This window comes from Sorex araneus, chromosome 4 (assembly GCF_027595985.1).
Source record: "Sorex araneus isolate mSorAra2 chromosome 4, mSorAra2.pri, whole genome shotgun sequence".
In the NCBI taxonomy this organism is placed as follows: Eukaryota; Metazoa; Chordata; class Mammalia; order Eulipotyphla; family Soricidae; genus Sorex; species Sorex araneus.
Window position 1 is genome coordinate 60382440 of NC_073305.1, and position 27794 is coordinate 60410233.

Consider the following 27794-nt stretch of genomic DNA (forward strand, 5'->3'; position numbering starts at 1 on the left):
AGGTCCCTTTTAATTTGACTATTATTAAGCTTATTTTATACTCTAAAGAATTCTTACTAAAATTATAAAAATGTAAGCGTAAAGGATTAGTGCAAAGAGTGATATTTCTGGACTACAATAAATGGATAGGATAGAACCTAAAAAGTATTCAACAAGTAACTCAATACTTATGAAAACTGAATGATTCAGTATTAATTTTATAAATCTTTTACATTTAACAATGATCAAGTATCAGTGAAAAATCTAGAAAGTGATGCATAACAATTCATTTTGCATCTTTTACACCGCTTTTTTATTTTGGGGCTGCACCCGGTGGAGCTCAGGGCTTATTCCAAGTTTTGTGCTCAGGGTTCACCCCTGGTGGACTTGGTTGATCATCTGAGGTGTTGGGGATCAAACCTGGTTGTCTTATGCAAGGCGAGCGCTCTACCTGCTGTACTCTCACTTCAGCCCACCTCTACAACCCTTATCATGCTACCTCTTCCATACTGGGTACACATCACAAACATTTTCCTCATGGTTTCATAAGTTTGTAGCTCTCCTGAAGCTCATTTATTGACTCCATTTTTAAAGGTAGCAATAATTTCCAGAAATGGACTAATTTTCTCATGTGTACCCAAAAAAACAAGCCTTAGTCTTCAACTTATTTGGTAAACAAATTAATGTTATCCATTAAACACTACCTTAAATACTAATAAGCACAATGGTATTTGGTTTGATAGTATTTTATTATATTTGAATACTGTTCTAACCTTCATATTTAATAAAAAAGGCAGTTCCTTAACAACATGTCTATACTAATTTTCTTCATGTAAAGGAATGTGACCTGTGCATTAATAATTAAAAAGTGAAGTAGCTTACTACCAACACTATCTCAAGAGAGCACAACAAATTCTAACACACTAAGATATTACTACTTCAATATTTGTGGGAATGGTGAATGATCATGGTTTAGGATCTGTTTCCATGCTTGTTCCTTGAGCTTCTTCGACCTCTGAGAGCTTTTCATCATCTGCAATGGAGAAATAAAACTTTACTTAAATTGACTTAAAATGTTTAAGAAAGTTTTGGTTTTTATTAGCCAATATATTTAAAACAAAGACAGCAAATTGGCAACTTATGGTTATACGCAGTCATTATAAATATTTGATTTTAAACATGTTACTTTGACTTTTGCTCATTAGTTTAACCAAAATACAAGTTTTATGTGATAGATTTCATTAAAAATTCTAAATCTTATGGCTTTCCTCAAAGTAATCAAATGAGGTAACACAAATTTCCAACTGACAATACAGTCAGAACAAGGAGAAAGTCTCAAAGAATTTCCCAAAGTTTCCCAAAGAAACAATGACCATTAGGAGTATGCGGATGTGTTATCAAGCTCATCACTTCAGTTCTGAACTGTTAATTTATAACAGTAAGCTAAAATACCTCCTGGAAAATTCCATATCATCCTTAAATTTATCTTAATTTAAATCATTAATATATTACTAAAAAATTCAGATAGTTAAAGTTGGAAATAAATCCTTTTTTATCATCTAGTTATACTTCAGTTCTGAAGTTCAAAGTCTCTCTTTAAGATATATATTTGAAGAGGCAGGCCTCTCATTTAAAACTTTTCTAAAAGGTTCATTATGAATACTGTTACTTACTTTCTAGTGTTTGCTGCAGTTCATGGATGGTACTAAGAAGAACATGAAATTGTTTCCGTCTCAATTCCAGCTGTATTAACAAAAAATAATTAATATATACCAATCTATAAACATATTTAAAAAACAAAAATGCTAACATACATATATAAGTACCTTATCTTCAACACTTTCTTTAATGTGTGAAAGATGCTCTAATTCTTTTCCCAGAGCTTCAAGTTCCCTGAAAAAAAAAAGTGGGTAGAGGTTATATTTTTAAAAGCTGGGAGAAGGAAAGAGACAAAATTCAAAATTAATAAACTCTTAGTCACTAAATAGTATTTTTAAAATAAAAAAGATTATAACCTCCATTATGGACTTTTTTTCCTTTGGGTTTTTTTGGGCCATATCTGGCAATGCTGAGAGGTTACTCCTGGCTCTGCCTGCTGGAATCATTCCTGGAAGTACTCAGCTACTATATTTAAATCATGACAGGAATCAACCCCATGTGGGTCTTTTAAGCTTTTTTCATAACCTTTGGTGGTCAGAGTGATAGTACAGTGGATAGGGTGCTTGCCTTGCATGCAGCCTACTATGACTTTTGATTCCTGGTGTCCTATTAGGTTCAATGAGCCCACTGGAGTGATTCCTGAGAGCAGAGTCAGGAGTAACCCCTGAGCACTGTCACGTGTCCAAAACAAAACAAACAAAAATTTCATGATTTCTAAAGACATTTATTTTCAATAAAATAAAGTTTTAGATTTTTTTTTTTAATAGGGGCTATCCCCAGTGTTTAAGCACGGCAGAGTCTGGCAAGCTACCCGTGGTATATTTGATATGCCAAAAACAATAACAAGTCTCACAATGGAGACATTACTGGTGCCTGCTCAAGCAAATCGATGAGTAACGGGATGACAGTGATACAGTGATACAGTGATCACAATGTCATTTTTTGTAGAACAAATGATTCAAAAATGCTAAATAATAAAATTATGAGAGAAAAGAAAATTTAAACCCTTGATGTCAAACTACATTACAAAATAGTGATTAAAACAGTGTGATACTGAAACAAAATAGGTAAACAAAGCAATAGAGCCCAGAAAAAAACCTATACATATACACATCCCATCTGTGATAAAGGAGCCAAATCCATACAATATTGGGGAAAAAAAGCACAAATAGTGCTAGAAAAACTGGACTGAAACATGCTAAAAAGGGGAGAGGGGAACGAAAACAATCTGATTATTATTTAACTCCATAGACAAAAGTTAACTCATAATTAACTAAAGACTTAGGTATCAGATCTCAAAGTTCCCAAAGTATGTGGAGGAAAATAAGTGAGACTCCTGAACTTTGACATCAGAGATATATCTGGAGAATTCATTGGCAAGGGGGAAAAAAAATCAAGAATAAATAGAAGTATCATCAAATTAATAAACTTTTATAAAGCGAAAGAGAATCTACCACAAAAACAAAAGGACAATGTGGTTATTGGGAGACTTCTTTCTGCATGTAAATACCTAACATTTACTGAGATACATATAGTCATACCACAAAAGTCAACAATAACAGCAACAATTAAAAAAAGATGCAAGAACTAAAAAGGCATTCTTCAAAAAAATACAGAGATGACCCAAAGCCATATTAAAAAAATAATCCCAGCATCACATAGAAAAGGAAAAATTATATTTATGTGTAAATATAATTTCATGTATAAAGTTGTACATTAACATATTCAATACTATGTATTACTCAAAAATACAAATATTAAGAAAGGATTGGAGTTTTATAATGATTGTCAGAATCAAGTAGAGAAATGAAAAAGGTCTGGGACAGAGGACTTGGGATAAAATTCAAAGATATTTGAATGTATAAGTTAACTTTAAATATGCTCTCCTTTTGAAACATATTATGCATTCCCATAAAAATATAGTGCATGGGCTTGCTCTTCAAACCCGTTTCTCCCCTTGAATTTTGCTTGCAAGTCTCCATGTCTCTTTACCTGTGGCTTTTTTCAACTTTGGAAAAGCCCAGGTTCTCTCTGGAACAAATATCTCCCACTTCATCTCTCCTCACATCTTTCTAAGTTTTGTTCAATAAAAACTATCTTGTTTCACTAAAAATAAAAACTTTTAAAATTGAAGAAGTTGTTCAATCATGGGGCTGGATTGATAAAACGGCAGGTAGGAGGACCCAGGTTTGATTCCTCGCATCCCATATGGTTCCTCAGGCACCGCCAGGAATAATTACTCAGTGCAGAGCCAGGAGTAACCCCTGACTATCGCTGGGTGTGGCCCTAAAACCTACCAAACACACAAAAAACAGAACAAAAACAAAAGTTATTCAATCCCCTCCCCCAAAGTATTTCTTCATAAGGAAGGTTTAAACTTATATTTTTGTTTTTGTTTGGGAGCCACGCACATTCTCAGGAGCCACTACTGGCTCTGTACTCAGGGGTCAATACTGGCAGTGCTCAGGGGACCATATGCAGTGCCAGGAATTGAATAATGATTGGTCACAAGCAAGGCTTGTATTATGTCTCCATTAAACTTACTTCAATGTTTCATGTCTGTCTGGGTGATGCTGGATCACTTTCGCCAAAGCATCATATTCTGAAAGAAAAAAATAAATTAAGATTTTCTTTTCCTGTGCTTGGATTATAAACTCAAAGTGTTCTAAATGTCTCCTAGACATAAACTAAAATATTAAAAGAGCACTGCCAGTTTCATTAGACTCACTCCAACTGTAATGATGTGATTTGAAAGGTATCCAAACAGGGGAGCACAGGAGATAGGTCAAAGGGCTGGAGAACATGCTTTGCAAGTCAGAATCATCACCCACCCTACGGTTCCCCAGCACCACCAGGAGTAAGCAATTCAAAGCATCAGGCCCCTCACACCACCTGCTACGATCTCTAAACTCAAAACAGTAAGTGTCCCAAAGGAGGACTTTAGACCTTCTTGTTTCCCCCCCCCCCAATTACTAATCTCTGGTCAGAATATAAGGCCAGAGTTAGCAAAAGTAAACATAAATCAGTATTGATTGTCAAGAGATTGTGAGCTGCACCTATTTGCTATCTGCACAGGATAAAAAACATATCTATGTGTGGTATAAATATATCATACCATTTATTTAAGATCTTGGATAACAGAAAATGAATACTGTTCATTTATAATGATAAAAATTTCAGAAAGTTTAAAAGTGATTTAAAACTCATTAAATTAAAAAAAAAAAGACTTGGAAACCTTGTTTCTATTCCACTGATCCCTGTAAAACATGTATCTCCTCCTAACCTTTTTTATAAATTAATGTCCTAAGCTTTCTTATAAAATTATTAATGGCAGCATTCATTTAAGTGTCACTGATGATAAAAATTCTAAAATATACTTTACAATAATTATAAGAATTAGGTTATTAAACTGCTATATCTTGCTTTAGAACACTAAAATTTTAAATTAAAAAATCAATTTTAAAAAAGATTATAACTTAGTTAAATCACTAAAAGGGAAATTTACCACTAGTTTTGGAAACCAGTGTACTAAAATTCACTGGTAATTTTTAAAAACAATGTTGGATTGAAAATAATACACTTCTGGGGCTGGAGCAATAACACAGCAGGTAGGGTGTCTGGGTTCGATTCCCAGAATCTCATATGGTCCCCTGAGCACCGCCAGGGTGATTCCTGAGTGCAGAGCCAGGAAAGTAACCCCTGTGCATCGCCAGGTGTAACCCAACAAACAAACAAACAAACAAACAAACAAAAAAACATACACTCCCAAGCCAGAGAAATGGTTGAGATGACAGTAGAGAGGTTAAGGCACTTGTCTTGCATGTGGCTGACCCAGGTTCAATCCCCAGCACCACAAACGATCCTGGAGATGAGCCAGAAGTAAGCCCAAAACACAGCTGGTGTGCTTCCCAAACCAGTAAATAAAGGAAATAAAAATAATATTCTTTCAATTTTGAAAGAACCTAGTCATAAAACCCACACCGCCAAATAACTACTGAACATGTCCTATTTTCTTCTAGTTTATATACATTTTACATCAAATCATTTTATATTTAATTTTTATTTTAATGTTCATGATAAAAACAACAGTACCATTAAAAATTATTTTGAGGGGCTGGAAAGATAGCACAGTGGGTAGGGCGTTTGCCTTGCACGTGGCCGACCCAGGTTTGATTCCCAGCATCCCATATGGTCCACCGAGCACTGCCAGGAGTAATTCCTGAGCACAGAGCCAGGAGTAACCCTTGAGCATTGCTGGGTGTGACCCAAAAGCAAAAAAAAAAAATTATTTTGAAATCATGTTTATGAACTGCAATAAATATATGCCCTAATTAAAAAAAAATACTTGGGGTCAAACAGATATTACAGGGGTTAAGACAAGGATATACTTCTTGATAGTATATCCAACCTGCTGAAGTCCTTCATGTTGGACATTCATATCTTCTCTCGCTGTCACCAATCTTGGGTTTCTGACAGGTATGTCAGGTGCCTTAGAAACCCCAAGACATGGTGGCCAGGATCCACAACAGCCAAGGCATCATGTCCATCTGCTCCAAACCACAGAACAAAGAGCACATAATAGGCCACTGGGCCAAATACGAGCTCCCTAACCACCAGAAGAACCACAACCCGAAGTAAGGCTTTACCAAATTTAGTGTGAATGGTGGCTGAAAAGCAGTTTTCCCAAATGGCTGGTGGTGTGTATGTGGACAAACAGCTGGCACTGCAATCCTGATGCCTTCCAATAGGCACTCCTGATTTGCTACCCACACCCCTTTCCCAATAATCATGCTTTGTATGCCAAAAGAAAAAATGCAATTAGACAAAAATTGCATTTAATCTTCCTCTTTATTAGATATTTGGGTACCTAGCTTTGGTACTTAACAAAACTGATTTGGCATACATTAGTTAATGGTTTTTTTTTTTTTTTCTTGAAAGCAAACTCATTAAAACAAATAACTAAAATCTAGTTAATTTAACCATCTTTGTCGATAAAACAGTTGAAGCAAATATTTCTGGGTACAGTAAACAACATTTAAAATAAAAAAGAATACCCAAAACCAAAAATAAAATACTCAATACTCAAGAGCAGAATGTTGCAGCAAAAAATTTTAAGCAGAACTTTCCCTTTCTAGTTAAAGAAAAACACATTTTAAAAATTAGCCTATCTCCTAATTCTTTTTTATAGTTTGGGTTGATTATAGCTGCAGATTTTCTTTCGCATTATTAAATATTGCATGAGACTACTAGTCAGTAACTTCCACAAAATCCTTACCTTGGCGATTTTTTCGTATTCGTTTTGCTTGAAGAATCTGCTTTTTGCACTCAGCAATTTTTTCATGTGCTCCAGCAATGCTACATTCTATATAAGATTTTTAAAGATCATTACAACTTATGTAATCCACACACATTTTCAATCATAAAATGGTTGAAAACTAGGTTAAAATTCTGATAAAAATAGTTATTTATAAAATTGCTATAACACAGAATATTGTTAAAATTTGTTTGGGGCCATACCTGGTGATACTTAGTATTCTCGGGGCTCTGTGCTCAGGGGACCATCATGTGGTACAAGGAATTAAACTGGAGCTGCCAGGTGCAAGGCAAGGGCCTTACATTCTGTACTACCTCTCTCTGGTTCCTAAAACATTTTTTGTGGGCCACATTTGCCAGTGCTCTAGACTTACTCCTGGCTCTGCTCTCTGGGCTCAACTCCTGACAGGGTTTGGGGGAACCCTATCAGGTAATGGGGATTTAATCTGGGTGCGCCACATAGCACCCTACCCACTGCAATAACTCCAGTCTTAAGATACATTTTTAGCTAACATTTATTATATGGCTTCTATTAATATTATTGCCATTAATTTACCACCAAGCAAAGTATTAGCAGATACTAATTATATAAATAAAAATTACACACAGAAAATATAATTAGTGCTTTACCTATTTCCTTGTAAATTTTTTCATAATTTTCCATTTCTCTGAGATTCATATCATATACCAGCAGTGTTTTACCCATTGAAAATTCACATTGGGACAATGTACTTAGCATACGTTGATATTGGCTATATCTAATGGAAAAAAAAAAACAGAAAACAGAATTAAAATTTTTGTGAATTGCCAAAGTTAATTACAGTTCAGGAAAAGATTTCGTAATTAAATTATACCAATTATACTAGCTTCTAAGTGGATCATTTGCTTTATTTAAAATAATTCTGATTACCTTTTTTTTCCCTTGTAAAGAATACTTCAATTTACAGATGGCTTCAGTTACAGACAGAATTCTGGTCCTTATTAATGTAACTCAATTCAAACAACTATCTCCTTTTACTTTAGGTACTTTTTCAAATGTATTGATTTATATTTTTTATCATTAATTATTTTCTATTATCTCACTCTATTCTAGCTGAAAATCTAAATCAAATGAAGAAAAATGTCTAAATTTGAACATTAGAACATATTAAACCTTGCAGTAACATTATTTACTCATTAATTACAAAAAAGAAAAAGAAAATTTCATTTAGATTTTTTTCTTGTGATTTATCTGCTTAAAGTGACCAGATTATGAATCTGCATTGCCATTTTGTCTTTTGAACATCTTACTAAATGTTCAAGCCTTCGATGTAAGGTCAGAAATAAGACCACAACTACCTATTCCTCATTAACAAAGAGTTGTTTCCATTGGACATTTAAGTAAGTAAATATAAATACTAAAAGAACAATAAAATATAATTTAAAATCACATATGGACATCAGCATAGAAACAATAGGGAAATAAAATACCCTTCTTCCTGGGATCCAGAATTGCACCATTTAATGAAACTTTTCACAAGCAGATTAATTCTCCGATCATCTCCAGCACCATCTCCATCAATCAGGAGACGCTTTCGTATGACTTCGTCTGGAGGGAAGGAAAACATTAAAATGACTGTCTGGCTCTTGGTAACTGGCTTAGGGATAAAAAATAATGCATTTATTCAACCAAAGAAATCACTGAGGAATAAATGTTTTAATGCCACAGTCCACTTAAAAATGATTAAATTTATTATATGGATTTCACTTATATACATATATTCACGTATTTCACATATATAAAGTTATTGAGTCTCTACTGTGTATTCAACACCATTTTGAGGCTGAGGTCAGTTGTGTCAGTTGTGAAAAGCTTCTGTGTCAAAGAATGGGTATTCTACTGAGTTGGTTAGTAGAGATAAGACATTAATTCTTAAAGAGATTGTTTTCCAATTCTGTCCAGACTTTCTTGAATCCAGGATGGAGCCCCCCCCCCACACCTCCTCTGACTTCCAGAAGCCCCAGTAGCCACACCCATATGCTGCCGCCACCATAACTGTCACCCATCTACCACCCTGTTCTAGAGACTCATAAATGAATAACAAGAGATCAACCAGCTGCAAAAATTTCTTGGACACCCATTCCTGGCTGAGATCTCTAGGGTGATCTCGGGAAGGGGGCAGGCCAGTTCCCACCCTAACAAAGCCCCTCCCACACACCAATGCTTTATCTCTGAGCTACATCTCCAATGCTATTTCATTCCTTTTCCTACTCTGCAATATAAGTTTTAAGTTTTTTTATTTAAAATTTATTTTAAACAAATTTTATTAAAAATTTTATTTAAAATTCCTCTGTCCAGTCTGTCCAGTTAAATATTCTGGATCTTCTGGACATCTATAAACTCTACAATACTGACATCCCAGTAGTAGTATGCCAGATTGAATGGAATGTAACATAGAAGCCAAACAACCTCAATTAACAAAAACATTAACAGTGAAGGCTTAAACTTGCAAAAACAGCTTAGTAAAATCTGAGACAAGGACTTAATGTCCCCATGGTAAGATACAACAATTTTCATAAAATTTCTTCAACTGAAATAGTTTGGATCATTCCGTTAGCCATTTACTGCCAACAAGAAATATAAAACAAATTATTGTGGACCTGCAACAGGGGCAGGTTTGAAGGGTGGTTGGGAAAATGGAGACAATGGTGGAAGGAAGGTGACTGGTGGGGGGTTGGTGTTTGAATATTGAATGCCTGTAATAAATCATCATGAACAACTTTGTAAACCACAGCGTTTAAATAAAGTGGGGGAAAAATAATAAATTCGGCCCAGAGAGAAGGAAATCTACAGTGTTCATATCTCTGGACAATTGAGGTGGCAGTAGAAGGAATAGAAAGTAATAAATATTTAAAAACTATATAGTAGAGTAGGAAAAAGAATGAGATAGGATTGGAGATAGAGCTCAGTGGTACAGCTCACACCTTGCAGGCAAAAAGCCCTGTGTCTGAGCCTCACCACAAAAGAAGGGCGGGGATTCAGGGAGGGAGGGAAGAGAGATCAGATGGGAAAGAAAAGACTGTGTATGAAGTATAATTTACCATACTTTTATTATTTCTTTCCTTATGAGGATTTTAAAGTACATCTCTAATGTTTGCTACAAGGGAAAAAGGGTATAGAAGTATTGCATCCTCTCTGGGTCCTGAGCTGGTTGGCAGTGAGAGGACTAAACACACCGAGAAGGTGGGGAACATGGGTAAATATAGGATGTGTGACGGCGCCTCCCTCTGGAAGATGAAGAAAATCAAAATCAGCTAGCATGCCATGTACACATGCTCCTTCTGCAGCGAGACCAAGATGAAGAGCTGGCTGTGGGCATCTGGCTCTGTGGTTCCTGCATGAAAAGTGTCGTGGGGGCACCTGGACCTACCGAACCACTTCTGCTGTCACAGTCAAATGCACCACCAGAAGCCCAAAGGAACTGAAAGACCAACAAATCTGCCATCTGAAGCACTGCTAGTCTATAATAAGGGGGTGAATTTATGTAAAGCAAAAACAGAAAAAGAAAAAAGAGCACTGCAGACAACAAACAATGAATGAGGCTCAATTTGCTTAGCTGGCACTTTGACTTGGTGTGTTAACGGGGGGGGGGGGCAGAGAGAGAGAGAGAGAGAGGACTGTAGGAGAATTATACTACTACTCAACCTCTACTGTAAGGTTGGCAGCCCTGACAATTCCTTAATTTTTAATGTAGCATGTTATAGATGTTTTCCGGCCCCTAAAGGAATAAGGAGCAGGCATTTACACATGCAAATTTAGCTGGTGTTTTTGATAAACAAAATGCTGGGTCATAAAAGAGAAGGGCAAAATAAAATTTAAAATATATAATTTTTATCCATCAGACTAGCAAAGACCTAAAGATCTGAGGACAAAAGCACTGGCAAGGCACTGTACTTATATACACTGATGGAACCTAAACTGGTACACTGTTGGGCAACTGGCCAATGGTAAATAATATTTAAACTGTACTGCAGTTAGGGTTTAAATCCCGTAATTCTTGGAACTCACTCTCTATATACATCTGCCCTCCATACATAAGGATAAATTAAGGGGACACTCATAGCAGTGCTGTTAGTAGCAGAAACGCCTGCAAACCTAAATAGTCACCAGTGAGAATGCTTAAGAGGAACATCCATGGAATGTAATCTTTCCAAAGCCAAGGGAACAGTAAGAATATATACACTGATGTCCTTGCCCCACCATCCCCTGCTCCAATCTCTTTGGATGTGTTAAGTAAATAAAAACAAAACAGGTACAGAGAAACACAAAATTAACAATCATTTGTGTGGAAAAGGGGGAGACTGGCTTTTTTGAATGTAAGTGCAAGCAAACACATCATATACGAATGTTCGTGTATTCACAAAATTCTTTTGGAAGGATGTCCATGGAATTGGTAATGGTGGTTGTTTCTGGTCACAGGGACTAAAGATCAAGACAGAAAAAAATAATATATAGGACTTTTTCATTTTTTTCTTTTTTGTTTTTTTGTTTTAAAATAATGTATATATATAATTTATTCATTTTTGAGCTCCCAAACAATGCTCAGGGACTGGGGAACCTTTCCTCATGATTCTCAGCCACCTGGACAGTTCAATGCAGGGTTCAAGAATGGAGAGATGCTTGGGTCCCGTAGGGCCGGGAATGACTAGAGTCATGCCAGCAGTGCTCAAGGGGCATCCGGAGTCAAACTTAGTGGTGACAAGATGGGAGACAAGTGGTGCTGGGGTTAGAACTCAGGCCATAGTGAATGCAAAGCATACCACCCTAACACCAAGCTATCTCCTCAGCCTGTTTTTTAAAAATAAACTCTACAGTGTGAATAATTCCTGGAGAGCCTGCATGATGAATCAACAACAAAATCCTTAAACAATAGTTCCTGTGTGTAGGCAGAAGAATTTTTGAGCGCAGGTGCAGCGGAGATAAACTTTGGAAGGCAGATGGCTCCAGTTATAAAATTCATTCTGTGACATCAAACAAACATTTTTAGAATTTGCTTTTTCCTCAGTCATGGCTTTGACAGGCTACTGAAGCTATAGATTCATTAGGTATTTTCATGTTATACATTTAAAACGCAAACGAGTATCAGCTTAAAACCACGAATAATGTGGGGCTGGAGCAATAGCACAGCGGGTCGGGCGTTTGCCTTGCATGAGGCCGACCCGGGTTCGATTCCCAGCATCCTATATGGTCCCCTGAGCACTGCCAGGGGTAATTCCTGAGCAGAGCCAGGAGTAACGAGTAACCCCTGTACATCGCCGGGTGTGATCCAAAAAAAAAGCAAAAAAAAAAAAAAAAACCCACCAATAATGTTATGTGAGCAGACTAAAAAGTTCATGAAGAGATTAAAATAGAGAAAAATAATATTTAAAAATGAGAAACATAATTTAACTTTGTTAAAAGTAAACATCTAGGGGCCACAGAGATTTCACAGCAGGTAAGATGTTTGCCTTCCACAGGGTCAACCCAGGTTGATTGTCAGAAGCTCTTATGGACCCCCATGCCCACAGGAGTGAACCTGAGCGCAGCAGGGTGCGGCTACAAAACAAAACAAAAGTAAACATACAGGGCTCAGCAGTCTGTCGGCAAACATGATGTTAACGTTCCCTCACTGTTTTTAATCTCTGTTACTACAAACCACAGAATCCCCTCTATTCTCCAAGATACCTACCTGGGCTTCCTACTTGAGGTCTAGAGATTCTGAATATAAATGCACAGAATAAGCAGATAACATCCTAGAGAAACCTCAGAGTTACTTAACTAAGGTAATAACCAGAGCTAGTTTTTCAAGAGATTTCTAAAGTTTGATGAATGACTGAAATGTTTCAAACACATTTTATGATCACTCTGGCTGTACACTTTAGATGTGCACTTTCTGGTTTTGTTTTGGGGTCACATCCAGTGGTACTCAGGAATAATGCCAGTGGGGTTCAGGAGCCCATATAGAGTGCCAGTAGTTGAATCCAGGTTGCTCACATGCAAGATAAGCACCCTATTCACTGTACCATCTCTCAAGTCCAAGATCTGAGTACTTTTATATAAAATGTACAAAAATGTACACACTGTCCCAACTTAAAATGTCTTTCTAAAATGTTTAAAATACTATATAGGTCAGATAAATTAGGAGGAAAAGTTTAGGATGTGTTCATTCTATTTCCTTCCAATTCTCATATTATGACTTAAAATTCCTGATACTCAATGAGTAATTTTAAATTGGATCCTTTAGTGATCTCTCACTCCAGGTGGAGAAATGAAACACCTATGAATACAGAGAGTAAATTACACTTGTTACATTAACTCTTTCTTTCTCTCTCTCTCTCTCTGTCTCTCCCTCTCTCTCTCTCTCTCACACACACACACGCGCGTGCGCGCGCGCGCACACACACACACACACACACACACAAAAAAAAAAAAAAAAAAAGGTTAGTTTCCTTTCACTTGGTGGGACCAGGGAAAGTAACATCTGAACCCTTTTGATACATGACAATCAACAATTCAAAACGGGAAAAACTATCAAAATTTCAAACTTTGATTCACCATTTCTTTTGATAGTTTTACATATGCAATATTGTTAGATTAATAGACTATTATAATAAATTACTCGAAAAATAAATTTTGGCATAAGAATATGATAAAATACTATGAAGCTATTAAAAATAATGAAAAATTCTGCATTGATATAGAGACCATTTAAAATTCATTAAACAAACAAAAGGATGTGTGTATAGTATGCTACCTTTCAGATAAAATATTAAAGTGGTGGAAATAAAGCCAATAGATTCATATATGCTTATGTTCACATTGATTCCCTCAAATGACATATATAAAAAAGCACAACAAAATGGTTGTTAAGGAAGAAGGGCAGTATAAATGATGGGAACAGGCTGGAAATTGTGTATCACTGTCATCCCATTGTTCATCGAGCAGCTCAAGCGGGTGCCAGTAATGTCTCCATTTGTCCCAGCCCTGAGATTCTGGCAGCCTCTCCTTACTCATCCTTCCAAACAGTGTCATATTGGAGGTTCTTTCAGGATCAGAGGAATGAGACCCGTTACTGTTACTGTATTTGGCGTATCAAATATGCCACAGGGAGCTTGCCAAGCTCTGCCATGTGGGCAGGATACTCTTGGTAGCTTGCCGGGTTCTCCAAGAGAGATAGAGAATGTATATATGAGAACACAAGCAAGTATGTTAAAACCAAACACATGCTGCTTTAGGTATATCAGTGGGCTAGACTGTACGAGGTCACGCAGCCATGAATGTATAAATTGTGTAAATTTTTTAAAATGTTATTTCATTTTTGAACAATATATACTATTTGCTGTATTTGAATAGAAAAGGTATGTTTGAGATGATGGTATCACAGATGTTTGCATATATGGGAACATCAAATTGCAAACATTAAATATGTTTGGTTCTTTATCAATTATACTTCAATAAAGTTGTTTCTCTTTTTTATTTTTTTTTCTTTTTGGGTCACACCCAGCAATGCTTAGGGGTTACTCCTGGTTCTGCATTCAGGAATTACTCCTGGTGGTGCTTGGGGGGCCATATGGGATACCAGGGATTGAACCCAGGTTGGCCACATGCAAGGCAAAAACCCTATCAGCTATACTGTCACTCTGGCCCCAAAAGTTGTTTCTCTTTTTTGAAAAAAGAAACTAGTAAAAATGCTAATGTCCTTTACTCGTCCCTATACTCAGGTAGGAAGAAAGCTGTGAGCAGCAGCAGAGATGAGGAATGAAAGAATGGATCTGGGACATGAGAACATTTGTACATCATAAGGTTAAATGAGCAAAGACAAAGACAAACATGAGAGACCATCGAAGTTTGCATTAGTGAATGCAATACTAGTAGCCTTGGATGTTGCTGGTAGGTACTAAGGATTGCTAAGAATACACAGGCACGACTTTCTAGGAGGAGTAAACTGAGGACAGTGAACAAAATAGATTGCAACTGGGAACAGCCCAAAGGCAGGGAGGATAGTTAGGAATTTCTGTGGTAGGAATAAAATAGCATGAACTGACTAAGAGATGAGACTCAGAGTCCTAGAAAGCAAGTTAGGGCTGAGCAGAGAAGGCAGAGGTCAATGCCAACACTGGATGGCACATGTAGGAGTGTGGTCTGACTAGCTCTAGTGCCAGGGGATTGCTTGTCAAGCCAGTCATAAAATCTGCAACAGAAGTGAAAAACTGGAGCCACTGTTATGGTTGTTTCTCAGTGTTTTATGTTTATATATGTGTAACAACTTCATCTATAAAATGGAAGTAAAATCTATTTTGCTAGACTGCGATGAAACTGTAGGGAAATAAAAGTATTGAAAGGAACACAATGCCTATTCAGAGTTGGATAGAAAAAAGGAAGCTTGTAGGATAACATTGGGTTTGTCCTTTTAGCCTTGCTGCAGAAAACTTAGTTTACCTTAAAGCAATGTCCTTTCTGTATGGACATAGGAAGATAGTTAATATTATGCCTTGTAATTTGGAAGTTGATTGACTCAATAATATTTACTCCTGGGCATCTGCTTTCTCGACTCAGTTGCCCTTGGTTCCTAGCACCCCAAAAGCAGGGTCCCGACGAGGGACAGAATGGACTCAAGGCAAGCTGTGATCTACCCTGGCATCGAAATGGGCCAGGCCAAAGCGTCACAATACTCAATTATAAGTTGAGAGCATGGTCAGAGACAAATGCTGTCATGATCCAAAGTAATGATGAGACTAACCTGACCTGAGGACTGTGGTCTAGAAAATATACTGAGATGTCCTCAGGAAGAACCAAACTTTAAGTTTGATATATCTCTTACTGACTTCATACAGATTGACATTGCTAGAAACATTAGAAGTAAATTTACTATAAATTTACTATATTTAGGTGGATTACTAGCTGAGGAAAGAAGAAAGCAACACACCCTAGATGGGATCCCACCCTTAAGCGGATCTCCTAGTAATCTGGAATATTCTTCTTAGATGAAAGTTTGTTAATCTCCTGGAGGAGTGGTCTTACCCCCCTTTGTTGATTTGTTAATGTTCAGCCCACCTTTGTGTCACCACCCTATGTGATTGCTATATAAACTAAGACTGTAAGAGAAGTAGATATAGAGAAGACACAGAAGCAGAGCACAAAGCAAAAGAGAATCAGGGAGTCATTGGAGCCAGAAGCAGAGGAAAGAAAGCACAGAGCGAGTGAGAGTCAGAATCAGTCAGAAGCAGAGTGAGAATCTGAGTCAGAGTCAGAGTCAGAAGTGAGAGTGAGAGAGAATAGGGTCAGAGTCAGAAGTAAGAGTGACTGGGGCTCCAGAGAGAGAAGCTGAAGGGCTCCAGAGAGAGAGAAATCAGAAGAAGAGAGATAGGAAGAGACCAGAGGAGAGACTTACAGAGACAGAGATAGAGAGACAGATAGAAGAGAGCACAATGGCATACACAGAAGAAAAGCACAAAGGAGGAGCCATCCCGATCCGGTTCATACACAATGGCTCGAGAGCACCAAATGTGAGCGGTGTGGAGAGAGAGAGGGGGAGAGAGAGGGAGAGAGAGGGAGAGAGGTAGAGAGAGAGAGAGAGAGAGAGAGAGAGAGAGAGAGAGCCGCCCCTAGAGTCAGCGAACACACATCACCCCTTCCGCACGTGTGTTTGTATTTTTTACAGAAGCTGTCTACTAAATTTAATCCACATTTAATACTCCAAAAACTTTTAAAAAGTGAATACTCAAGCCATGTCTATAATCTAAAAGTCTAGACAAATATATACCACTTATACATACTGTTTTGCCCAGTTATGATATTTCTCAAATTTGTTCCTGTCTCAAGCTTCACATTTCAAGGTCATGGTATTTCAAGTCTAAACAGCACACAGTCGCTGCCTAGAAAGTTCACTAAGGATGAGAATTACTGAAATAACAAACACAAAGTACAGAACATAGCTACAAATACAAACAAAATAAAGGCTAAGTTGTCAGTTTGTAAACAACCTTCACTCTTTTTAAGTTTAAAGGTGTTCTGCTGACAGTTCTGACATGTCCAACAAAGCATTTTCTAATGGCATCTTATCAATTAGCTCTAAGTTGAGCTGTACAATACTTTTGCTTAGTATAACATTATATAAATCATTACTATGTGTAAAAAACTAAAGCACGCCGAGGGGCGCGAGTGCACTCGCGGGCTCTCCGGGCGGCTCTGTCTCACCGCCCGCGTCCGGTGCCCCAGAACCATTGTGTGTACCGTCGGTCGAGGGCGACGGAAGGAAGAAGGAAGGCCAAACTGGTTGCTCGATCCGTTTATTTCATTCTCTCCCTCCGCTTCTCTCCCGCTCTCCTGGATCTCTCCCCGTGGATCTCACCCGTGGATCTGGCCCCCCAACCCACTCTCCCAGCCTAGTTAAATCTCTACAGCATCAGGGGGTTGGGGCCTACACGTAGGTGTGGTCACCATCAATAGGGTAAGGTTCCTTTCCCCTAGGGGATGCTTCTCCTAGGACTTAATTCTCTTTCAGCAGGAGGATCCACCCAAGGGCGGAGTCCCATGAATGTGTTTCTCTTCTCCTCAGCCAGCAAACATATAAGAATTCACAATATTAATTATTTTGTATGGACACAATAAGAGATGCATTAAAGCTTATAGAATTGCTCTCCTGGGGCCATCTCAATCTCAGACTACAGTGCTCAGGCCAGATCAGTCTTTCCTATCCCTGCAGGGTCCCAGTCTCATAATTACTATTGGATCATGACAGCATTTGTCTATGATCAAGCTCTTAACTTATAGTTAAGAATTAGGCACTTTGGCCAGGCCCATCTCGATGCCAGGGTAGCACATAACTCACCGCTTGCCCTGGATCCTTCCTGTCCCACGTCGGGGACCCTACTTTGGGGTGCTAGGAACTGAGGGCAACTGAGGCTCAAGTGGAGAAAGCAGAGGCCCGGGAGGGAATATTCGAGGCCAATTAATTCCTAAGTTATAAAAACATAATATTGTCTTTTTGTGTCTATACAAAACAGTCATAGCTTTAAAGTAAATAATTCAAAAGGCACAAGAAGAGGAGAAAGGCAATATTAACTTATATAATATAAATTCAGTATCCTAGGAAGGTCTGACCTTGCAAATTAGCAGTCAGATTAAGGAAAAGCTTCGGATTAACTGTTTTGGGGAAGAGAACATGGAGAAGTGATTATAGCTAAACAAAGGGATGGGAGAGATTTGGGAACACCTTGATGGGTGAGACTGGGGTAAGCCTAAACTCAGGGTAAAACCGGGACAAGCTACTTGTGGCAAGGAGGGAAAGGACAAAGTAATGTCATCCTACAACTATGCTTTAAGATTTCTGTAAGCAATATGAATGCTAATATTAATAATTCTAGTGGGCCTGGTCCACGCTTAAAAGTTGTTAAGAGCGGTGTGAGAGCAACTGTACAGTGAGTAGGGCCCTTGCCTTGAATGCCACTGACCCAGGTTTGATTCCTGGCATCCCATATGGTCCCCCAAGGCCACCAGAAGTGATCTGTGAGTGCAGTGAGCCCTAAACACTGCCAGGTGTGGCTCCAAAACTAAAATAATAGTAGTAAAGGTGACTTAGATACCATTTTATTGATGTTATCAACATCATTCCTTATCAGTCATTACTTTTAGTAATTATGAGGATCAATGCCATCAAGAAAGTGTTTTGTCCATTGTTGGGTCATGCCTTCCAGTGCCCAGTGGCTAAATGCAAGGCAGCCATATACCCTTATATTATGTTCCTGGCCAGGACAATTTTTTAAACCAAAATATTTAACATCCAGGCCTGCAGATGGTGTTTTTCTACCTAACTTTAGATTTCTAAGTCTATGTGTTATACCATACTTGCACCCATAAATTGTCTGCCATTCAAAATCCCTTTAAGGAGCCAGAGCGACAGTAGAGTAGAGCATTTGCCTCACATACAGCTGACCCAGGTTTGATCCTGGGCAACCCACATGGTCCCCCGAGTACTGCCAGGAGTAATCCGGAGCATCTCTGGGTATGCCCCCCGCCCCCCCCCAAATAAAATCCCTTTAAAATCAGTTATGGCCTATTAATGCTTCATAAAGCTAGCATTTTTTTTTTGTAAAATTGGGATGTATTATAGATATCCCTTTTATCTCATATGGAAACCTATACTTAGAAGAAACATAAAAATGACATTAGATACTAAATAGGTTTCTGTAAGTTATTTCAAAGAATTAGATTTAAGTTTTAGTTTCAGAGCCATGCCCATCACTGCTCAGAGCATCCTCTTAGCTATTTGTTCAGTGATGATTTCTACTGGTGCTTGGGGCACCATACACAGTACCTGCAGAATGCAAAGTAAGTGTGTCCATTCCTGCATTGTCTCTTTGGCCCCAGATTCTGTTTCAAATGAGCGCCACCATGGAGCGACAGTGCTTGGCCCAGCAGAGTGAGAGGTCCACGCTGTGGCAGGAATCAAACTTGGGGCCTCAAACATGCCCGGTGTCTGCTCTACCATTTCTCTTCTTGGCTTCTTAAGGAATTAGATTTTAGTACTTAATTTTTCAGGCGTGCAGGAAGTCTAAACGTAGGAGGAAATGACTCTCTTATAGTTACCAGACTAACTCCATTTTTGAGCTGCTAGTCAGATGGCACAGTGAGTTTTGCTCTGTTCTCATTTTAGCATGGAAAGGACAACTTCTCACAAATCCAGATGAACATTTATTTCAAAACCCGTAATTGTTATTCTCCCACAGTAGCTATTAAAACAAAACAAGTGTTCAGAACATTTGAAACAAGTATTCAAAAAAGGAAAGAGGAGAGCAATTTGGAAGATAATGGGCACCAACTTCTAAAACACTTCAGGGACAGGTCAAGGCTTGACAACTAGTGGCAAGAACCTCCTGTTATGTAACTTTGTCCTAGGGCTGAGTTCCTTCAAATAAGCCTCCCCAGCTGCTAGATTTCATAGCACTGCCATCTCATCTGCTTTTAGGAAACAGCAATCCTATGATACACCAAGAAGGATTTGCATTTCCTTTATAAAATCAGGTTAGCAAAATGTTGTTTCTCAAATTCATCACTGGCTTTTTCTTGATATTCCTAAATACTCTGGATCCAAACTGAAAAGGGATAACAATTCGTGACTAGATTACAGTAGAAAAAAATAGCTAAAAAATTTGTGCCACTGTGATACAGAAGTATTCAAAAGTTGAGACCCAGTTGTCTTTTAGGCTGTCTTCTAGAAATTATTCTCACAAAAGTTAAAGATATCTATGGAACATCTTCATTGTAACACTTCCTGTGAGAATAAGAAACTGAAATAAATAAATGTTACATTAGTCTTATAACTAGCATACTACACGTTGGTAAAAAAAAAATAAGGAGGTAGACAGAATTCCAAGATGCATTAAAATACAGTAACAAAATACAGCATTAATTATATGAGTATATAAAATTTGTATAAAAAATTTTAAGCATTATGTACATACTGGCATACCAATCAATATATAAGCTTACAATATGCTATATATTAGACATTAGATATTATCCATATTTTACTTATGGAAGAACTGAAGTTACTTCCCTGAGATTAAACATCACAGGAAATAAAGGGTAGAAATGATAGCAGAATAAGGTGCTTCTTACCTGTCGTAGGCATTTAGAAATCATCCTGGGAGAATAATAAAAACATAGTTTACAATTCTATGTGGGGAAAGGGGATTACTAATGGCAAGTGAAGAGGAAGTTTTCACTTGTTATTTTGTACATCTCTTTAATTTTCAATGACATGCATTATTTTTTAAAAGAGCAATTATCTGGCTAGAATTTGTTGGCTGTTTTGAGATATTTTACATCTTTTTATGTTAGTAAAATGTTCTTTAATAAATTTATGATGTATTAGGAAGAAATGGGCCTACTTGACCTATGAAGAAGTGAGGATAAGACCATGTAGGAATAGCATATATGCAGATTCCCGACAGATTCATCATTAGGGCAACACTGCTCATAAGTTTTTAAGGAGAATGATATATATCTCCTTGTCTTAAGATTCCTTACTGTGAAATAACATCTAGCTTCTCCTTTAAAAAGTTAAAAGTCACACAACAGGCAAGGTGCTTGCCTTGCATGCTGTCTAATCAGGTTCAGTCCCTGGCATCACATACTGTCTCCAGAGTCCCGCCAAAGTGATCCCTGAGCTGAGAGGCAGGGCTAAGTCCTCAATTCAGCCAGATATGGCCCCAAACAAAAACAACACAAGGGGCTAGAAAGATATTACAGTAGGCAAGGTGCTTCCTTAGCATGTGGCTGGATCTGGCTTGATCTCCTGCACCACATGTGGTTACCAGAGCATCATGAGGAGTGGCACCTAACCCAGCATAAGCCCTCAGCACTGCCAGGTACATCCAAAAGCCAAAACCAAACTGGGGTATGGTGCTTGCCTTGCCAGCAGCTAGTCAATCCCCTTTGCATCCCCTGCCCCAGCAACTCCAGGAGTAATTCTTGAGTTCGGAGCTAGAAGTAAGCCAAGAACAGCTAGGTGTGGCCCCAAAACCAACCAACCAAAACCAAAAACTCAAACCATAGAGTATAATGGCTAAGGTGCTAGCTTTACTCATAGACCATCAGGTTCAAACTCTAGCACCACATGGTCCCCTGAGCCCTACTAGGAATCATCCCTGAGCACAGAGCCAGGAATAATCCTTGAGTACAGCCAGGTGAGAGTCCAAAATAAAACAAATTACGTTTAAAACAATGAGAAAATAGTAAGATACATTAAAAAGTAAGTGAAAAGAAAATAGTTTGATTCCTTTACATAATATTGGTTTCTTGAGAGATCTTATAACCAGTGTAGGCAAATTTTGAAATAATGTTAAATTAAGTCAAAATTTAGAAATTTAAATAAAGACAAGCACTGAGAGCCTTTGCTTTTCTTTAGGTTTAAAAATCAGATGCAAGGGGGCTGGAGAGATAGCACAGTGGGTAGGTCGTTTGCCTTGCCGACCCGGGTTCAAATCCCAGCATCCCATATGGTGCCCTGAGCACGGCCAGGGTAATTCCTGAGTGCAGAGCCAGGAGTAAAAAAAAAAAAAAAAAAAAAAATCAGATGCAAGTTCTAATAAAGGCTGAAAATAATTTGCTTTGCAAAATCATTTATCTTGGCTAAAGAAACATTATTTAGTAGCTGAATTGTATTAGCAGCCCCTCTGTTGGGCAACTGACAAGGTAACAAAGGTAACAGAATGGCTAATCTATTAGTTAAAACAACAACAAAACCCAAAAACCAAAAACACCAGAAGCCAAACATGCCCACAAATGTATCTAATTAACAATGGATGATTTCATCAAAAGGCAGTTGAACAAGAAAGAATAACAGCAGCAGTCCATACTTACACAGTGTTCAAACCTACTATTTGGTGACCATCTAGCTAGTCTCCTTTCACTCTGGAGTTTCCTGACAAACAAGTGGTCACCCCACTTCTGAAGTGCTTTACATATATTATCACACTGCACCCTTAAAAAATAGGCCTATTAAGTATATATTAACTCCCCTTTTTTAAATGAGTACTGTCACTTATTCACAGGAAAAATACACCATCTCATTATTAGAATTCATAACACTGTTCCATTACTGTCACACTGTTCACAGGCATAGTAGATGCCATTATTTCAACTTGGGGATGTAGCTCAGATGTATAACAACTGCACGTGTGAGTCAGACTTTTGTCTACAGACAAAATGCATATATCCATGCATTATGCTGGGGGAAAAAAAAAGAAAAAAACTGTTTAAATCAATAAGTTCCATGAAATGAAATGTATAGCCACATTCGTCTTTTCAATACCCCCTTTTCCTCCATCTGTTGCTCTGATAATAACAGTACATGTATCCAATGTCCCTATGCTGCAAAAAAAAAAAAGATTCTAAAAAGGCACTGCACAATTCAAGGGGCTGCATGCATACTTTGTACATGGGATCCCTGGATCTGACCCTTGGCACCACAGGGTCCCTGAGTACTACTGCAATTGACCCCCAAAATAAAAATGCAAACAAGTGATTCTAAAATTATTTTTATCAATGTACTACCACTGTTAACACCCTGTAAATTAATATGTACAACCCCCCCCCCTGTAAACATAGTTTAAATTAATGGTGACATCTAATCTGTCTTATGGTGACAACAAGGGAAAGAGAAAATGACTTTACCACCAATTATGGCTATAATCACTAACTTCCTAGGACCTCCATTTTTTCATCTGCAAAAGGACAGCATTAGTAGAAAGATCTATATTTCAGTATGTATAGATAACAATGTCTTCCTTGCTCCCCCTGATGCAAGGCAGTTCTTCAAATTAGCCAATGTGTCATTTCACTGCTTGCAAATAATGAGTTTCTCCTCCAAGAGCTCCCAAACCAACTGGACAGGCAGAGACACAAGTGAAGATTACATGAGGCCCAATGTCTCTCAAGGCACCTCAAATTTGTAAGGGACATTAGGGCCGCCTAATTGGTATCAGTACCAGTACTCCCCAAAACTTTTCAGTATAACTAAGACATGGAGGCTATCCACTTCTTAGCCCTTTCTCATTGTCACCACACTCACCCAAACCCACCTCACCTCTCACATGGAATTCTCTTTATTTATTTATTTTTTTTTGCTTTTTGGGTCACACCCGGCGATGCACAGGGGTCACTCCTGGCTCATGAACTCAGGAATCACCCCTGGCAGTGCTCAGGGGACCATATGGGATGCTGGGATTCGAACCCGGGTCGGCCGTGTGCAAGGCAAACGCCCTACCCGCTGTGCTATCGCTCCAGCCCCATATGGAATTCTCTTTAGCTTCTCACCTTTCCTTTTGCTCTTGCCTTCCTAGAATTCATTATACAGAGTACCTAGATTTATTCAAAAGAGGTATCACTTATTCTGCTTAAAATTTTCAATCCTTCTCAAGCGCCAATAGAAAACTATCTCCATTTCCATAGCCAACAGCGCTCCAACTGATTTTTTTGCATCACATCCCTCTTCTTCCCTAAAGGAAACAGTGCTTGTTTTCACCTCTGCATTATCTACGGTGCTTTCTTGAGCTCTTCAGACGATTAATTCCTTCATATCTCACTTTGCAAAGATCACACCTGACCACTTTAAGTGAACTATAGCAGTCTTCTCCCATTATTCTTTGTCATCCAAATCAAGTTTATTCTATCTTAATTTCATAATTTATATTACTCATATTTTTTTACTTATTTCCTTGCATAATGCTACTTCTTAAGCAGAAACAAAACACTCTCTATAATTTACTGTGATGAGCAACACCTTGCTGGGTGCCTAGAAATGATGCACATGTTAACTTATTACACATACTACTCACTTTTGCTTGATTTTAACCAAAAATTTAGTTAAGAAAAACCATGTGTAGCTAGATTTCATCCTTTCCTCAATATAAATTTCTTAAAAAACCAAAAACAAAACAAAAACAAAAACCAAGCAAGACTTTGCTATGATCCGAAACAGTTCAGCAGAACTACCAAGCAAGCCACAAGGCCTACTATCGATTTAGTTTTATTTGACCTAGGAAGGACTATCAACTATTAAGGACTATTACTTTAATAAACACCCCATGACCCTCAATGCTGAGAAGAGATAGGGATATAACACTGGTTTTTGTTTATAAGAACTCTAAAGATTTTTTTCCCTTCTAGTGTTTCAATCAGAACAAATTTCTTGTCCTGAGTGTCTTATGCTAAGTTAGCCTCTTTCACGAATACGGGATCACAGAAGAGCCAGAGGACACAGAGACCATGGCCTGTCTCTCCATATAGACTAATGCAGCAACAAGAGAATCTTGCTTTCCCCCCATTTCTCACTTCTACACTTCTCTTTTCTGGTCTCCACATTCTTTTGCACCATTTCCCCACTCTTGTTTTACTTTTGATTTCTTATTATGGTAAACTGCCTCGAATACTTTCTGGAATGTCATATAATGCAATTAAGTATTAAAGTCTAGCAATACAAAATAATGTTGCTAGTAAGTTAACGACCAAATGGTCCAAAGATGAAGGTAAAGTTGAGGTTGGTCATTAAGAATAAGTACAGATACCAGCAAAAAGGATATGGAATGCCAATAAAGAAAAAAAAAAAGCACAGACTTCATCAGAGGAAAGTGAAAAGACAAACCAATTCTTAACATTTAATAATACTTACTGAATCTTACTATGTGTTTACAGTAATGCAAAGCATTATATTTTACTTTTTTCACATAATAGCAATGCTTGTTCTTTGATGCAAATTTTATCAAACCACTATAAACACTTTTTCAGTGGTTCTCCCTCAGAAATCTCTGGCTCCTAAAGTTCTAAATTCTAGCCAAGACCTGTCATCTTTGAGCTTTTTGAACACTGGGGCCTTTGCACAGTTTCCCACCTGGAACACCTGTTCCACTATATCTGATTTATCCGTTAAGAACAGGATTAGGAGAAACTCTGCAGGGAGGCTTCTGATTTTGGAGAACGGGGGCAAACATCCACAGTTCTCAGATGCTGCTTACTTCCCTGGGCTAAGAGCTGCCATCCTTCAAGCTGATCATCCAGAGCATTTTCCCACCAATCTCGGAGGGGTGGGGAGATCTACCTGCTGTTTCTGGATTGTAATCCCAGGGTTTAGCCCAGACAAGATAAATACTTGAATGGAGCAAAGTGAAGATTCCCTAAATTCCTCGCCCCTTACCTTCCTTGTCCCCACTAATCCGGGCCTAGTACTCTTTTTCCCAGGGCTCGGCCCTTCCGCGCAGAGGCCCCTGTTCTACTTCCTAGTTTCGGACTCGGGCTCTCCACCGGGCCCCACACTTCCTGTCGTGTCCCCCGCCACCCAAACAGACTCGGTGTCCCTAGACTAAGCGATCCTTCCGCAGCCCCCACAACGGTCCACAACTCTACTCTACCCTCGGACCCCCACCCCGTCCCTCCGCCAGCTGTGCGACCGAGCATCCTCGCCCGGACGCCGCGGCCCCCTGCCTGGGCCGGCTCCGGCTCTGATCCTCCACCCCGTCTCCCCCACTGTTCCCAGACACCGCGCCCGCACCGGTTCCTCCCGATACCCCGTCCGCATCTGCTCCTCCCGCTCCAGCCGCCCGCGCCTCTGGGTTCCCGCGGCCGAGACCCGCCCCGAGCCGGGGCGTCCGGGCTGCTCGTCCCCATCAGCCCGGAGGGCTTTCCCGGGCGTCGCCCTCGGCAGGCTGACGCCCGGGCCCACCTCCCCTTCCGCCCGGTTGGTACCGAACCCCCCGGGCCTCCAGCGGGGGTCGGGACTGAGGCTTTCCCACGGCCGCCTGGCCTTCCGGGCTCCCCGTTTCCTCCCGTTCGCCCAATGGGCACCCGGTGCGAGCCCATTCCATCCTCCCAGGGCCTTTCCGGGAACCTCCCGCCGGGTCCCCCACGTGTGCTCGGGGCCCCCAGACGAACCGGGGCAGCCTCGGGGAGCGCGGGACGGGGGAAGCCCGGGGCCGCGAGGGGAAGGCGCGGCTCTGGGGGAGAGGCCGAAGGGCTCGGGGGAACCGGCCGGAGGGGCCCGGGGGCTCCAAGGGGTCGGCCCCGGGGGAGCCTCGGGGCTCCCGGAAGTGGCCGGGGGTCTCGGGAGCGGCCGCGGGGTAGCGGGGAGGCCGCGGGGCGCCGGGGTGCGGGCTGGGGCGGCGGCGGAGCGGGCCTCACCGTCAGTCACGGCTCCCATGGCGTGCGCGGCGGCGGCGGCGGCGCAAGCTGAGGCGGCGGTTGGCGGCGGCGGAGGTCAAACTCCCACAATGCAGCCGGGTAAACAGCCATGGAGGAGGAGGCGGCGGCGCCTGCGGCCGCCCGCTCCGACGCCTGAGCCGCGCCGCGCCGCCGCCGCGGGACCCGCGCCGCTCGCGCTCCCCGCGCTCCCCGCACTCCCCGGGGGGCGGCCGCGGCCGGCGCGTGTGGGGGCGAGGTCGGGCGGGCGGCGGCGGCCCCGGAGCAGCCCCGGCCCTCGCCGGCCCCGCCACCCCCCCCGCGGCCCCCGCCCGGCCCACGCCCAGAGGCCGCCCCGGAGGCCGCCGCCAGCCGCCAGGTGAGCTCGCCCGGGCGCCTCCGGGGCGACGGGAGCGGCGGGCCGCCCGGGGTCGGGGCCCTGACGCTTTCCCCGGCCCCGCGGCCCCGGCCGCCCCCTCTGGGCTGCCGCAGTGGGGGAGTCGGGGCGGGTGGGTGGCGTGGGCTCGCTTCCCCGGGGCGGGCGGAGCCGGGACACCGGGGGGCGAGGGACCCCGACAGGGTGGGTGACGGGGGTGGTGGAAGGGGGGATGGCGGCGGCGGCGCGAGGGGACCCGCGAAGTTGGCGCCCACGCGCGCCCGGGCGGAGCTCGAACGTGGGTGCTTCACGCCGGGCGGGTTCCCGGGCGCCCAGCCCCGGCCGCCGCCGCCGCTCCGCTCCGGGGCTCGGGCGCGTGTCGGGCGACGGGAAACTTGGCGACCTCCGGGCGGAGTTCGGGAGCCGAGCGGGGGCCAGCCCGGGGCCCGCAGTCCACGCCGGGCGCCGGCTTCGCGTCGCCGCTCGGGAATAAATGGGGGCGGGGAAGGGCATCCCTTTCTTTCTTTGGGATTTTCGAGAGATCGTCTGTGTGACTGCCGGGTGGGAGGGAGAGTGGAGAGCGAAGGGGGTCGCGGGGGGCGGGGTGGGGGTGGGGGGCGCGGGGGGGGAGCGGGGGGGCGTTCCGGGAGCCGCGACGCCCGTGTCGGTCGAGTTCCACGTTTCCGGAGCACCCGGCAGAGCCTCTTGGCATCTCTTCCCCCAGAGTCACTCGGCTCCAACTTTGATGAGTTTCTCGTAAATGGCAACCTTGAC

General features: G+C 40.9%; 1 protein-coding gene, 1 non-coding gene and 1 pseudogene across 9 annotated transcripts; 1 reads left to right on the forward strand and 2 right to left on the reverse strand.

Annotated features, from left to right (window-relative positions):
• Positions 1-102: 102 nt before the first annotated feature.
• On the reverse strand, positions 103-26886 carry THOC7 (THO complex subunit 7). Of its 8 annotated transcripts, none has more exons than XM_055135029.1 (9): positions 26648-26886; positions 19287-19523; positions 8422-8539; positions 7582-7709; positions 6914-7000; positions 4183-4240; positions 1806-1872; positions 1653-1722; positions 103-1012 (listed from the first exon to the last, which is right to left on the reverse strand). In XM_055135029.1, the coding sequence occupies exons 2-9, from the start codon at positions 19312-19314 to the stop codon at positions 945-947; spliced, it is 624 nt and encodes a 207-aa protein (XP_054991004.1). In that variant the 5' UTR covers positions 19315-19523; positions 26648-26886; the 3' UTR covers positions 103-944. The 8 variants fall into 8 exon arrangements, with proteins under 8 accessions (XP_054991004.1, XP_054991007.1, XP_054991005.1 ...); XM_055135032.1 differs by lacking the exon at positions 19287-19523 and adding an exon at positions 20591-20615; XM_055135030.1 differs by lacking the exon at positions 26648-26886 and adding an exon at positions 19559-20207 and having other exon boundaries at positions 19287-19475.
• Positions 8557-10608, forward strand: LOC129404209 (60S ribosomal protein L37a-like; annotated as a pseudogene).
• On the reverse strand, positions 10607-10744 carry LOC129404745 (small nucleolar RNA U109). Its single transcript, XR_008630101.1, has one exon. It is a non-coding gene; the product is annotated as a small nucleolar RNA U109 (small nucleolar RNA).
• Positions 26887-27794: the final 908 nt, after the last annotated feature.